At 39.3% G+C, this 15,342-nt stretch overlaps 1 protein-coding gene and 1 non-coding gene across 2 annotated transcripts; both read left to right on the top strand.

Moving 5' to 3' along the window:
* The first annotated feature begins 7,444 nt into the window (after positions 1-7,444).
* LOC129185873 (guanylin-like) lies at positions 7,445-10,793 on the top strand. The gene is made up of 3 exons (XM_054783457.1): positions 7,445-8,789; positions 9,938-10,124; positions 10,658-10,793. Exons 1-3 carry the CDS (start codon positions 8,721-8,723, stop codon positions 10,726-10,728), a joined length of 327 nt encoding a protein of 108 aa, XP_054639432.1. The 5' UTR covers positions 7,445-8,720; the 3' UTR covers positions 10,729-10,793.
* Positions 10,794-11,588: 795 nt separating this feature from the next.
* On the top strand, positions 11,589-11,660 carry trnap-agg (transfer RNA proline (anticodon AGG)). The gene has a single exon. It is a non-coding gene; the product is annotated as a tRNA-Pro (tRNA).
* The last annotated feature ends 3,682 nt before the right edge of the window (positions 11,661-15,342 follow it).

Raw genomic sequence — 15,342 nt, 5'->3', positions numbered from 1 at the left:
ATTCCTTCCGCCTGTCCCCAACATCTTGAGTCGAGGTCAGCAGTGCATCGTCCCCACGATACAAAGATCATTTCTACTGAAATAGAATATGGAATAAGTTGCATTCTTAAGTCATATGAGTGTAAAAAGAAGTTAACAAGAACCAATGGCATTGAATGACATCATGTTTTAAAGATTATTAGTGTGCCAGCACGTTAACATTGGCACAGACGCTAACACAATCCAAAAGGTGTCCTGGCTGGTCCACTCCCGAATAGTGACGTCAAAAAGTAGGTGATCCAGGGTTGCCACAGCAACAACAGAGATGCCGTGCCAGCGTAGCGTCGACATGATGGTGAAGCTGTGAAGAAACAAATGACTCCATATGGTTGCTTAGCCTGAATGATAATGTGATGGAATACCTGCCTGCCTGTGGAATGAACAGGCTGTGCTGATGAAGTTTCATTTGCAAGGACTCGTGAGAACAGCAAATTATTTCTTAATGACCATGACCTAAAATGTCGAGTTTACAGCTTGGACTGTAAAATAAAAGTCAGCGTCAGTTAAGATGTCAGCATTCCTGACATACAGTATGTGGCTTTTTATAATCTCTCATTTGTATGCACCTTCGCATGCAGTCATTTGGCATAATGTCCGTCTTTAAGTGTCTTCGAGAGTCCATTGTGGTCATTGCCTCACAGTCTGGGGTTGCACGAGTGTGGCCGGCACTGGGGACCCGTGGTTCACTGAGGAAAGAATGAAGTCTAAAATATACTCTAACGGATGCCGTCTTCTGGGAAACTGGGCTGCATGGCAGTTTTCCAAGATGATAAAGAGCCCAGACACACCTCCAAGGTGGAATGCCTTACTGAGGAAGCTGAAGGTGAACAACAACAACACAATTTGGACTTTGAACTCACTCTGAGGTGGAGTCACTTGTGCTGCCATTTATTTGGACAGTCGTGGCTGTGTGATGAATCTATCCTGCTATACAAACTGCACACTGACCACTTCAGTATATCCAGGTTTACTTTCTATGTTATTGTCCCTTATTGCTGCAGTCCCCCCAGTGGCTAAAAAGAGCAGTGCGGGTTTACAGGCTTTACAGTGTCGGGAAAAATTGCCTTGAAAGTTTTTATCGGAAGCGTTTGCAAAGCCACTTGACAATAAGCGAGAGGAGGTGAAATCAATAATCGTATGTATTCTTTTCACACTTGGGCCGATGATTGACTTGCCTCCCGGACGCCATGTTTGTGTTTATCATCAGTCTTTCCTGTTGAAACCGCTGCCTTTTCCCAGGACACACACAGGACGCACACACCAAAAATGTGGACTCTTATTTACTTGAAAGCTAATCATTTAATTTCTGTACAACATTTTGACTTTATTTTTGTGTGATTATGAAATATGAGTGTGAGTTCCATTCATACAGTATATTACAGCAACTCAGTAATGGTGGGAAAAAGCTGACTTGTCCAGAGCGTGGAAAAGGGGCCTGGCATGCATATTAGGAGCCACTTTCACACAGAAATTCTGCAGCACGACATGAGTTCAACAGTATCTTATATATTATTTGCCTGTGTCTTTCACACCAAACCCAGTAAAGTGGGACATTGCTGTTTGGCTTCACACTATTCCCCATCCCACCGACCCAATTCTGTGTCCGTGCTGTTCACACCGAACAGCGAGCCAGGAAAATTCCAGATAATTTATAGAATGTGAAAGAGGTTATGGTGTTTTTTGCTTAGTTTTTATCTCTGTGGACTTGTTTTATTGTCACACCGTTTAAAACACTTACTTCAACATGTCTAGTTAGTAGGTAGAGTTCTTATAAGCAGGAAGCTCTATACAGTAAGTTATCTCTACTGGCTTACACCACGCTCACATCTGCAGGCATGGCACATCCTGCAAAAATTGCCCTTTTTTTATCAGTGACAAGGTCCAGTCAGACAGTCATATTCATTGTGGAATCATCTTTATCTGTTTGTCATTATGACTGTAACGGGAAGCCAACTCCTTCATTCTTTATTGTTGTTAGTCATGAGTGATTAGCTGGTGGCTACCGTTGCAGGCCAGTATGTTGCATAAAGTGTCTTAAATGTCTGGAGCCCATAATGTTCATGTGTTAGTCATGTGATCAGGAGTGTATATGACATTATGTAAGATTATGACTTTTTTCTGCAACATGCAAGCATAATTAAAAAAAATATATATAAGATTTTTGTAAGATTACGTCATTCCTTGTAAACGTTATTGTTGTAAGACTGCTTTTTTCTGTAAAAAATCTAACTTATTTTTAATCCTAATGTTACCTGTAATTAATTAATTACATAGATTTATTAATTACATGAATCAATTAATTAATTACACCCAATTTTGTAAGGTTTTGTAGTTTTTTTAGGTGACACCATTCTCGTCGACTTACTCTTTGTTTTTATTTGATGATCGATTTCATTCTCTCTCAAGATTGTCATAAAAATTATGAGATTACGCTTTTATCTTGACAAATATGAAATATATTTTTGCTACAATGTCTTTTAAAGTAAAAAAAATATATATTCTTGTAATATACTTTATTCTTTGTAAAATTGCAGCTTTTTTTCTAATATTACCACTTTATTCTTGTAGTATTCTTTTGTGGTCCATCAGTGTGGCACTTGTACGACTTTGTAGTATACTGTAAATCTGTATTATGACCCTGTGATGACAATGGTCAACAAATACGTCCATGTCCTGATGATGTAGTAAAAGTTTAGACGTATGATACGTGCGTTGATGCCTCTCATCTATTTGCCCAAGGGGAGTTTCCAACAAGTGTGGAGTATGCCGCAGGAACAAACGTTGCCCACATGGCGACAGTTTAACACCCCCAGATGATGTGCGAGTTAGCTTGAACCCATAAAATCAGACGGTGTGATGAGGTCACAGCAGGATTTATGAATTCTCCTTTTACGAGCCTGTAAAACAACATCACTACTCATTAACCCGTGAGAAAACTTTGCTCCCATTTGCGGCACCTCTGGTCACATGACCACGCCAGGGGGGCCGAGGTGGGACCTCAAAAGGAGGTTCGCACCTGCAGGGGAAAGCAGATGACGCAAAGCTTCAAATTCACCATGAAGACCACACTTGCCACCATCGCTCTCCTGGTTCTGGTTCTGGGCTGGAGCTCCGAGGCCGTGCAGGTCCAGGTAAGCGCATGTGACACGGATTGTGGCTGTGTTGCTGTTTCGCCGGTAATAGAAGATAGTAGCAGGATCTCTGAGCTCTTTCTGTTTCCTTATAGGAGAACGGCTTGTCCTTCTCCCTGGAGGCCGTCAAAAGGCTGCAGGAGATGTTCGAGAGCAGCAGCACAGTGCAGCAGAACCCCCGCTTCAGGACCAGCTCCTCTTCCATGTGCGCGGACCCCATGCTCCCACAGGAGCTCCTGCCCCTGTGCAAACAAAGGGGAGCATCAGCATCGCTCGCCAGACTAGGTTGGACATCTTGACTCTTCTTTAAATGAGTTACTTGTTGGTCGGCTCTTTTGAGTGCCTGACAAGCGCTACCGTATAGAAATCCAATGTGTTGTTATTATTATTATTGCTATTATTATTATTGTGCATGGGAGCTAATTGCGCATCTTCTTTGCAGCCATGGTGCCTCTGGACGTCTGTGAGATCTGCGCCTTTGCCGCCTGCACCGGCTGCTAAGCTATCACAGCAAGCATCCTTACTTTTTATTATTGTTTTGAGCTCAATTTCATTCTACCCTTTTTTTCCATTTCCTGTTGCTTTGAAAGCAAATTTGCCAAAAGGAGAACATAAAGTTTGTAAGCGCAAACTGTTACTTTTAAAGCATTTGCCGCCTTTTCGTCATTGGTTTTATATTTGGAATTTTCACTATTGTTTTTTGTTACATTTCTATCTGACCAGTCTTTGTGTATCTATTTAAAATGTCTTTTTTTTTCCAACTGTTTTATTGTTTTGAATAAAATGTGTGCATTGCAAGTCACGTTTGTGTGTCAAGTTCACGTTTCTTACATCAAACACACAGCATCAATAGACTGAAAGAACGAGCGGGAAGGAACAAAGACGTTCGGAGGGAATGTTTGCACTCTCTTGAACTTAGCTCCTTCTCACACACGAATGAACAGAACATGTTTTCTCTTTTTTCTGTCTATTTGTAAGTTGTTTATGTACATTTGAATTGTACTTTGATACTTTACTACGTTACCATACTAATTATGGTCACGAGCAGGACGCCACTTTGTGCTTCAAATTTCACAGCTTCACTCTATCACAGGTTTTCGAAATATATGAACTAATAAATCATCACTGTTGTGATGATTATTAATAGTAGTAGTAAAAATATATATATATATGAACATTTAAGCACATTGCAGTTATTTTACAAAACTCAAAAATAATTGCATTGACAAAAACTAAACTCTATTACATTGACTTTTTTTTTTTATTTGATCAATTTCAGTCTCCATGAAAGAAATTAGCATGTTCAACATTATTGTATTGCATTGTATTGAATTGTACTTTATTTATCCCACAGCAGGGAAATTCACCTGTTACAGCAGCAAGCAAGATACGCAAGTAAAGAATACATAGTGACATAGTGGCTACAACATGGTTCAGGTGGTGCAGGTGTTGTAGAGCCTGACAGCGGTCGGTATGAAGGACCTGCGGAACCTCTCCTTCTTACACCGTGGGTGTAACAATCTGCTGCTGAAGGAGCTGCTAAGGGAACCCACAGTGTCATGTAGCGAGTGAGAGGTGTTGTCCATGATGGATGTCAGCTTAGCCAACATCCTTCTCTCCCCCACTTCCTCCACGGAGTCCAGAGGACCGTCCAGGACAGAGCTCACTCTCCTGATCAGCCTATTGATCCTGCTCCTGTCCCTGTCCGTGCTGCCCCCTCTCCAGCAGCCCACAGCATAGAAGATGGCTGAGGCCACCACAGAGTCATAAAAGGTCCGTAAAAGAGTCCTGCACACACCGAAGGACCTCAGTCTCCTCAGCAGGTGGAGGCGACTCTGGCCCTTCTTGTAGAGGGCGTGGGTGTTGACGGACCAGTCCAGTTTGTTGTTAAGGTGAACACCCAGGAATTTGTAGCTGTCTACCAACTCTATGTCCGCTCCCTGGATGTTCACCGGTGTGAAATGGGATGTTTTCCTCTATCTATATATATTATCTATATTATACTGTATGTTATATATATTATCTATATCATGTTCACACTCAGAATATAAATTAATTGTTTTGCATTTACTAACTTGACTTTTGTCAATTGAAAGACCCGCTGTTTCCCTTTTGTTTCAGTGTAGGGGCATCATCCTTTCCCCACTTCCTCATTTTTGCTTTTTTTGCCTTCTCCGAGTAGAATCTTTGATAAATACCTGTCCTTCAATTGTACATTCTTTTCACATAGTTTCCCAGATACATAACTGTGCAAGACATCGGGATCTTATATCCGAGTACTGCATTTCCATTAGCACATTATAGAACTAATGAGGAGAAGCGGTATGGAAAATGGATGGATGGATGGACATTCTAGAACATTTTCCCAAAAAACATGTGAATGATCTGCATTTAATACTCCGCATTCTGTCCAACATGGCATCGTTCTATGTATTTGTTTGCGTTTGACCTTCAGTGTGACAAAAACCTGTACTAGATTCTTCCAAGAGAACTCCCTCCAGGTGTCCGAGCTGGTGGATGTATGATGCATTTTCAACATGTTTAGCCATTCTTCATCTGTGATTTGGATTTGAAATTCTGATTTCCATTTTTCCTTTAAGTACGTAGTTGAGGTGTCTATTAGATATCAGTGTTATCAGATGTAATTCTTATTCCAGTTTCTTGATATGCTTTTAATATCATTTGAATCATAACTGCTAGCATACGCTAGTTTGGCCCCTTCTTGCATTTGATGTTTTTTTTTTTTTTACTACGTCAAGCCATAATTTCAGTGTGAACCTCGTAATTTGGTCCATTTAATATTTAATCACTTTGTTTCTTGATCTCCAGTAATACTTTGCATTGGGTATTTTCCTCACAGTTCCCTTGTTTTTAATTGAAATGGAAATTAAAAGCATTTTTTCTTTTTTTTTTCCTATTGTACAATACATGGAAATGACTTTTTTTTTTTATTTTTCCCTGAACCATTTCTTTGTTGTTGCCTGCAGTCAGCCAGTTTGATTGGAGGCACAGGGATGAATATCATGAACGATGAATCACAAATGGAGCGCAGATAATTACAGAGCATCACAACCGCTGGGGAGCATTCTATACTAATAATAGCGATTAAAAAAAAACAACCTTGGCTTCATCCTATTACAGCGAAACAGTCATAGACGGCAATTACAGTCGTTTCCGATCAAAAGGATTTTGCACTACTGAGACGGCAGCGAGACTAAATGCACGTTGTCACGCATGAATACGTTTATGATCGTAATATTGCAACTTTATTCTCTTAAAAGTACGAATTTGTTTTATTAGTTCTAATTTATTCTTGTGATACCACTTTTCTCAAACGATTTTATCCTCGTAAAATTATGACTTCAATGTTTTGTACCTTTTCTACCCCTAAAATTAATACTATTATTATTATGTTATTCATTGTAATTCAGCCTTTTCCTTTAAAACCTTATTCTCATAATTACATCACTATATTCTCATAATAATATATTTAGTTTCTCAATATTAATATTTTGTACCCTTGAAATTGCTGCTTTATTTTCATTATATTTTCAAAATCAAGTGTACAACTTTCTGCAGTTGGCTGGAGACCAGTCCAGGGTGTACCCCGCAAGCCGGAAGATGAATGGATGCCAAATTACAGCTTTATCTTGTGAAACCTTATTCTCATAATTACATTGCTAATGTCTCATGACTACAACTTCAATTTTGCATATTCATATTTTCTATTCTTGAAATTACAGCTTTGTTTTTATTTTTTCATTCATTTTTGGTTTTTAAAATTACAATTTTATCCTGTGAAATTTTTTTCCCATAATTCTGACTTTTATCCCTCATAAAATTTTGCCTCTTTTCCCCGTAGAATGCTAACTTTATCCTCATTTTATTTTCGTAAAATCACTTAACTCTCGTTAATTAGTCCAACTTCACTGTCATAAAATCTTTAATTAAAAAAAAGAAAATAATTCCTGTAAAATTCTGACTTTTTTGTCATTACATTTTTTTTTTTGGCTTACAGTTTCAAACTTTTTCTCATCATTTTTTTTTCTTTTTCAGCGGAAAATTTCAACCTTTTTTTGTGGTATTTCAGTTTTATTCCTATTCAAGCTTGCATTTTCATTCTTCTCAAAATTTTGAGTTCACTCGGTAATATTTCGGCTTTACAAATTATGATTATATATATTTATTATATATGATTATATGACTATTATTATCTATGACTTTATTCTTTTACAGTTTTTTTTTTCATTTTTCATGCCTGATATTCTTTGTACATCTGGCCTTCTGGTATGTAAACATTAGGGTTTGTGAACGATAAACCGATGCGAGAAGGGCGCAAAAACTTGAGCAGCCGGACCAACGGAGGCGAGTATGGTAACTTTCTTGCTTTGTAACTTGTTCACTTTCAAATGTTGCACCTTTGTTACCTACCTGGAGTTACTATTGTTATGATATTTTGAGTATGGGATCGTTTACTTTTCCAAGCTAACACCCATGTGACAAATACTTCTATGTACTCATCTGTGCTTGGAAGAGATGTATCATTATTTAAGGGGCTTTGCACTAGGTTGGACTACTAGGTTGGACACAAGAAATTCTTAAGTGACTCACACGTATTTCACTCCTCTGACGGTGCGTCTTTGTCCAGGCGCCGTTTTTGTTTCCTTGTTAAAGCAAATTGCTCCCGTCGTCGTATTTTCCTCCTCCTCATCATCCTCCGTGAGCCAAAGATTCATTTATTCCGTAATGTCTACCTTCCTTCAGCATGTCCAGAAGTCCATGACTCAGCAGGAGACACGACAGGGCGGCACGGAGATTGACAATGATCTACAGCCAATCAGGGCGCAGAAGATAATGGACGGTGCAGACAGAAGAGAGAGAAAAGAGAGAGAGAACCTCTGCTAAGCACGGAACTACAACACTCAACTTCCCACAATGTAATTCTTCTTAAAGAGCCAGGCTCGCCTTGTAACAGCGTTCATACGCTATAAAAAAGAAAAAGCACTACAATTTCATTTAAAAAAACAGCAAAAAAGTCCGCAAAAGGTGAACCGCGGTGAAGCGAGGGAACACTGTATCTAGATTCGAGTCGAAACGTCTGTCACAAAGAGATTTACATCCCTCGTAAGCGTTATCTCAATGCTGGTCTGCTTCTCAAGTGTATAAATCTTAAATCTGCTATAAATGTGTTTCTTCATTTTCATGTGGAAGTAAAATAAATGACCTACATGGTTCACTTCCCCAATCTGGCTTGGTTGTGACGAATATCTGTGAGCGGTGACATTTATAAGGTCCACTCTGCTGCATTAGTTAGGGAGCAAAAGTCAACAGTGCGACATCCCATTGATGGAGAAAACACACACAGAGACGCCATAAAGACATTAGTTTTACATTTTAAACAAATAAAAATAGAGGATCTGAAGAGCCATGCACACACCTTCACTCCTGTGGTCCACCTGCTCATAAATCAGGAGTTACTCGTCCTTCAAGGCTCACCCTATATAAGCATCAGAGCAGCCCTGCAAGCGCTACAAGCATCGTCGCCTCACCATGAAAAGTGTCCTGGCGTTTGTGTTGCTGCTGTGTGCGTGCGGAAGAAGCCTGGGTGTTCAGGTCAAGGTGAGTGCGACCTCTCGTAACTCTCAGGACACAACATTAGGTACACTCCATAATTGAAAGACATCCCATGCGAGAGAGTAGTGTCAGTGCAAAATGATGACTTTTTACACATTAGAGTTTTAGTGTCATTGAATTTCTCTTCGATTATCATGAACCTTTTTTTTTTTTGTAAAATAACAACATTGATCTCATAATATCTGCTTTATTCTCTACTTGTTTTCTTGAAATATTCATATTTTATTCTTGTAAAATGTGCGCTTTTGATGTGTGAAACCATTTATTTTAAATGAATAAATAATAAATGATCTATTTAAGTGATTTCTACATTTCTACTCTCATAAGTACGTTTTTTTTTCTCATAATATTGTAGTTTTAATGTTGCAAAATTTGTAGTTTTTTTTCTGGTAAAGTCCATACTTTTATTATTGGAATATTTCAACTTGATTGTCAGAATAATGCCTTTTTTTATATTGCTATTTTTCTGTCATAAGTTTTCTAGATTATTCTTGCAAAATTTAAAAAAAATTATTGTAATATAACTTTGTTCTCATAATATTTTTACTTTGTTTTCATAATCACGGCTTTTAAAGTTTCTAATATTACCATTTTAATCTTGTAAAATAAAATAATAATACCAACTTTTTTATTCCCCTGAAATATTACTATTTCTATAACTTTATCAGCACTAAATGTCTACTTTTTTCTGGTACAATGATAGCTTCATCCTGTTTTTATTTCACCAAAATTGAGGAATATATATAATATGAGTATGCAATCTACAGCCTATCATTTGATGCAGTTCTTGCACTGGATCTCTTTCCATTGTGCAGGTGCACCTTAAGTTGTGCCCACTACAAAGAGTGACACTGTGGTAATATGAAGAAATGTGGGTGTTGATGTTCAGGGTCCAAAGGTCGGTGTGAAATAGAAAACAAATATGCTCAAGCAATGTTTGCGCCGTGGCAGGCTTTACTTCCTTTCGTCACAACTGAAGTGATACTTAAGTCAAATTGACATTCCAGTGGAGCTCCAAACAAGACGTGCAGTCCTCACATTGAAGCTTTGTCCGTCCTCTGTGTTAACATGTTTTTCGACCATTCTATCCTCCCTCTCAACACTCGTCTTCTTCTTCTTGTCCTCCCGGCCAGGATGGAGACAGGAGCTTCCCCTTGCAAGCAGTGAAGCAGCTGAAGGCGCTGATGGATGTCGACCAGCACGCCAGCCCTCACCTCGCCCAGACCAGTGCGGCGGCCGTGTGTGACAACCCCGTCCTGCCGCAGGTCTTCCACCCCGTGTGCCTAGGCCAAGGGGCCGCCATGGTGTTCTCCAGGCTAGGTAATGAAATATGAGTCAAAGAGATGTCAAAGTGTAAACACAATATACAGTACACTCACAAGCCACAACATTAGGTACGCCACTTTCACACAGCTTGTAAAAGCTGGCATTTTTACACTTTTTTCTGATGTCGACCTGGCAATTTATGTTGTATCAGACTCCAGCAGTGGGAATCCCGTAAAGTTTCACACCTGACACTCAATTCAATGTGTTAAAAGCAATTGTCACTACTCAGCGAGTGTTTTTGTTGCATCTGATTATCTTGATCGCTGTGTGATATCCTGTTTTGCTGGGTTCTGTGTGAAAGGCACAGATCTTTGTGTGACAGAGAAGCCACACACCACCTGGAAAAATGCAGTACTCGCACGCTAGTTTTCTGTGTTCAGTAGAGTATGTGGAAGGGCATTGCCTGTAGAATCTAATAAAAAATGCTATTACAAATATAATAATGCTCAGTTTTGAGGTACTCAGGTTTTGCAGAATTGATTATGTGGAACATTATCATGATGACATTTATCTTTTTTCATTTCCAGTGAATGTCCTCATGTCTTCAGACCCCTGTGAGATATGTGCCAACCCTTCCTGCTTTGGCTGCCTGCACTGAGCCATTTTTTGTGTTTTTTTTGTTTTTAAATAAATGCCTCCTGAAAACCTCTGCTGCGCTCCACCCTGTCATTTTCGTGTGTCTGCCCACAGTCGACATGGACACCAACGAATGATCGTCATTCCGCCATCATTATCCTCATCATCACCCAGCAAGCATCACCACAGAATGACACTGAATTTTATTTTTGGTAGATGGTCTAACGACTAAGACTAACGTTAACTTTGCTGTCTTCAACTGGCTTTCATGTTGAGCTTTTGTAATTTATTCGCTTTTGTCTTGATAATAAAAAATGTGTCTTCTTTGCATACCGTTTTTGTTTTTTTATTGAAATGTTTTATACTCACATGCTCACTCAACATAGGAACTAAGAATGTATTCTTTTTTCCTTTGACATAACTGAAGTTAGATTAACTAGTTTTGAAAAATGCTTTTGAAAAATTGCGGCTGTGGCATATGCAGCTGTTCTTCCTGGAATCTACTGTCCCTACCCAACTAAAATACACTTGATGTATACTACCAAGTTAAATATGGATGTCATTTTAACCAAAAAAAAACCCCACGATGACAGGCCCTGACTGTCTTGAACAAAAACAGTACAGCAGAGTGATACAGCTCACCACTTTTAAGGGTGGGTGATTGGTCAGCTGCTTCGTTGGAGCCAAGTATTGGCGTCATAAAAACGGTGACGCTAGGGAGATGTTCACGTCAACAATGACGCAGCTGCCACACTCTTTCGCAACTTTTTCTACTACTATTAGTACTATTACTGCCGTTTATTTTATTATAAGTATATTTATTTACGTTATTTGGTATTAGTAGAAAAGATATGGATATTTGGTTTCGTCGATTTCATCAGAGGCTCGTTGGTCTAGGGGTATGATTCTCGCTTAGGGTGCGAGAGGTCCCGGGTTCAAATCCCGGACGAGCCCACTTTATTTTTGCATGTAATAACAAATACATACTCTTTAAAACATAACATATTGCGTTTTGTACATACTGTAACCACATTTAAATTAAGTACAGTGATTAAAACGGTACTTACAGGCTAACATTTTTGTGCTTGTCCATTCCTCTTCGTGACCACCAGAGGGCAGAATAAACTTATTTTTCCATCACAGCAGCCTGCTGGGGGCTTCAAGGCTGCATCCTGTGCGTTGAAATATTCTGGGCTGTTTGCATTTATGAGCGAGATGCCTCAATTCTTGCTGTTGTGGACCAAATTACTACCAAGATAACACAGCAGGGGAGTAACCATCACAAGATAGTAAGTCATGAATGTACAGTAGTTGATAAAAGATTGGACAAACAGGAAGAGGAAGGGTGCTTTGACAAAGAACACAAAAAGTTCATTCTGACCGACAAGTTCCCAAAGCTCTTATCCTTGGAACAGGAATGTCATGTACTCGTGGGTTTTTTTTTAAAAGGGAGAACGCCCCTATAGTGTACTGGCTTAGCAGTTCAAGGTCAAGCTGTAGAAGAGGTTCCCAGCCCCAGCACAGACTTGTAGACCAACCAAGAAACATGAAGATATAAACACTCAGTCCGCTTCATGTTACTGTTGTGTTGAACTGGAGGACATGCACTCTGCAAGGTGCTGAAGGACTAGCATCGATACCAACCGTTGTATCAGTATTGCATCGATATTTTCAGAGCTTTTGGGGCAAAAAGCTGTAGAATTTGAATGAGCTCATGGTAGTTTTTGTTTTTGTTCAATCATTTTAAAATTTTGATTTCGTTTTGGTCAAACAATTGTATACATAGATGGAAATAATTGAATTATTTTGTTATTATTGGTATTGCTAAAAAATAATTAGTTTTGTTTGTTTGGCTAAAATGTTTGTTGTTTTATTCTGATCTCAATCATGAGCAACAATTTAAGTCACAATAATGAAATCATGAAATTACCTTTCTTTACTTCAAGTAAAAAGCGGTATCAGCATGGGTATTGGCAGTACTGTGCCTGTGTTGTTATGGGATTTACACCAAAATTCTTCTCTGGTTTTGTGGTTTTACCATATCTAACTTGTTGCGTGGCGACATGGGGAAATAACTATAAAAGTACACTTCACTCACTAACTGTGCTACAAAAAATGTCAGTTGGGATAATCCATAATGCTGGATATATACAAATACACGAGAACAACGCTAAAAACCTTCAGCATATCAGTATGTGGAATCAAATCATGGAACGGAGTAAACTCCTCAAACAATGTCCTAAAATGAGCCATTTGAAGAAACAGTACAAGCAGTTCATGTTTACAAAGCACAATGAAGAAGAGTCTGGAAGCACTGTGTACATACAATGCTATGTCCAGGGTGGACCTACCATTAAGGCAAAGTAGGCAATTGCCTTAGGCCCCCAACCAGCTGCCCCCACCCCAACCAGCACGGGCCAGGGCCACCACTGCCAGCAGCAGCCATATATATTCATGTATGACTATGTTAGCATACTAAACAAATAACAGAAGAAAAAAGAAAGCCATCTGAAAGCTAAATGTATATTATCTTCCCCCCACAGACACACTATAATGGACTGTTCCATGAGACGGCGGTAATGCGCCTTTGTGAGAAGCTAAGTGTGAAGCTACTTAAAATGAAGCGAATTCACCAGAGCGGGTTTGAGAAGAGGAAACAGCGAGAGGACGCCTAAAAATATATTGCCTCATTGTCGAAGGTCTCAATATTCTTTATGGTGTCGGTGGAAAAAATGTACACAAGGCGGCGCTAACTATCGCGGACTGTGAGCCAAGTTCCAGTCCGCTACCTGATGCTGCGTTTGGTGCTGCGACACCTCAGGTGTGAAGTCCAGTGAGAAGTTACAGCAACAAGTAGGACTTTCTTTTTTGACCTTTATGCAATGAAAAACATGGATAACAATATGGATGGACTTCAACAATATAATGAGCATCCACATTAGGTATTTGTACAAATATGACAAAACCATCATTTGACTTTTGTCCCATGGAAGGCATGGAAATGGGGAGAAAGCAATAGTTTATGGAAAGCAAAGTGTTTATGTCTGTGAGAGACCGAAACAGGGAGGGTTTGTGTTGTTGATTTCTCCCCATTTCCATGTCTTCCTCCTGGCACTGTATCGTTATGACTGTTGGCATATATTGTTTAGTCATTGCTTTTGTTACATTGTAACTGTTCATCTTCGCCCTCAATACAGACAGTACACACAGTGTCTCTCTCTTTCTCTCTGAAACACACACACACATCTATTGTGATGATGTCTGGGTTGTTTTTGTCCAAAAATAAATATCTGGCATTTTGACACTGGTTTTATATCTGAAACTTTATTCTCTCATTCAGTTCACCCCATATTCATGTAGTGCAAGATTGTATCGTGATAGGGGCCTTTGAGGCTGCCTTTCCTGCTGTTTTGTGTTAAAAAAAAAACATATGAAGAGAGACCCCGGCTGTGTTCGCCTTAGGCCCCAAAATTGCTAAGTCTACTCTTGCACTTACTGCTAACCCTTCATTTCTTAGGACTTCTTGAAGCATTGTCTGTACTCACTCATCATCAAACTATGTTTCTGTCAACTATTAACCTTTTCCTCAGTAATTATTATATATTTATTATTATTTATTGTGACTGTTATGTAACTTATCTACAGCGACTCCTATTGTACATTGTTATACTGCCTTATCATTTTTTTATGTTCTTCAAAATTGCCAAAGAGCACATTTGGAATACAGGACGTGAACAAATGTATTAGCAGTTGATGTGAAACAGAGAGGGGGTAGGATTAAATAAGCTTTGCTTCGTCCTACTCTTTTAACATGTAGAATTGTGAACTGTAATATTGAACTTATTCCAATGTAACTGTATGCATGTTCAAAATAGCTTAAAACATTACCATTGCCAAATTTACAGCATGGCTCACCCCTACTGTCCAAACTGTGACCACTCCCTCTAGTGGCCACTTGAAGTATAGTCAAAGGCCCCGCGTCCTCCTTTTTTAAACTTTACTCTATTTTTCCATTCTAGTGATTTAGTTCTGTTATGTTAATTAAACATGACACAATAAGGTGAGCTATGTGTCATGTTCTGTCTCTTTCGCTTTGCTGCCACCTGTATGTCATGTCTTGCAGTGCACTTCTGGGCCGGCTGAGGTGGAGCCACCGGTGCACACCTGTTTCCAATTCCCTTACTTAAGCTTGGCACTGGGAAGCATTGAGCACCAGATCGTCCCTTCATCCTTCACATGTTCTCGGTGCCATTTATCCTTGTACCTACATCTGGTCTCGTTGTTGTCAGGTTTACTGTAAGTGTTTTCTCCCCTGCTAGGTCGTTCCAGCAGCGCTAGTATTTTTGTGCTCCTGCTTGGGTTTTTTTCCAGCAGTTTTTTGAGTTAGCCTTTTGGTGATTACTCCCTGCTTACCTTTGGTAGCGGTGCTTTTTGTTATCTTTTTTTGTGGCTTAGCCCGAGACTCATGTTTGAACTGTGTTTTTTTGCATATTTTTTGGATGAACCTTTTTCCTCTACGAAGGACACCTTTTTGTATTTTTTCACCACTAAGTGTCACTCTCTGCTTTGGGGTCCTAACTCCAGCTACCTCCGAATCCTAACACTGTGACTCCACTCATCTTGGAATGGATATAAT

Source organism: Dunckerocampus dactyliophorus, chromosome 8, assembly GCF_027744805.1.
Source record: "Dunckerocampus dactyliophorus isolate RoL2022-P2 chromosome 8, RoL_Ddac_1.1, whole genome shotgun sequence".
Taxonomy (NCBI): Eukaryota; Metazoa; Chordata; class Actinopteri; order Syngnathiformes; family Syngnathidae; genus Dunckerocampus; species Dunckerocampus dactyliophorus.
This window is presented reverse-complemented; position numbering and strand designations above follow the sequence as displayed.

Bases quoted from the DNA above. Each gene is read 5' to 3' on its own strand.
- LOC129185873 (XM_054783457.1), top strand. From the start codon at position 8,721: ATGAAAAGTGTCCTGGCGTTTGTGTTGCTGCTGTGTGCGTGCGGAAGA. The intron at 8,790-9,937 runs GTGAGTGCGACC...CCTCCCGGCCAG, and splicing joins GCCTGGGTGTTCAGGTCAAG to GATGGAGACAGGAGCTTCCC. The intron at 10,125-10,657 runs GTAATGAAATAT...TTTCATTTCCAG, and splicing joins CATGGTGTTCTCCAGGCTAG to TGAATGTCCTCATGTCTTCA.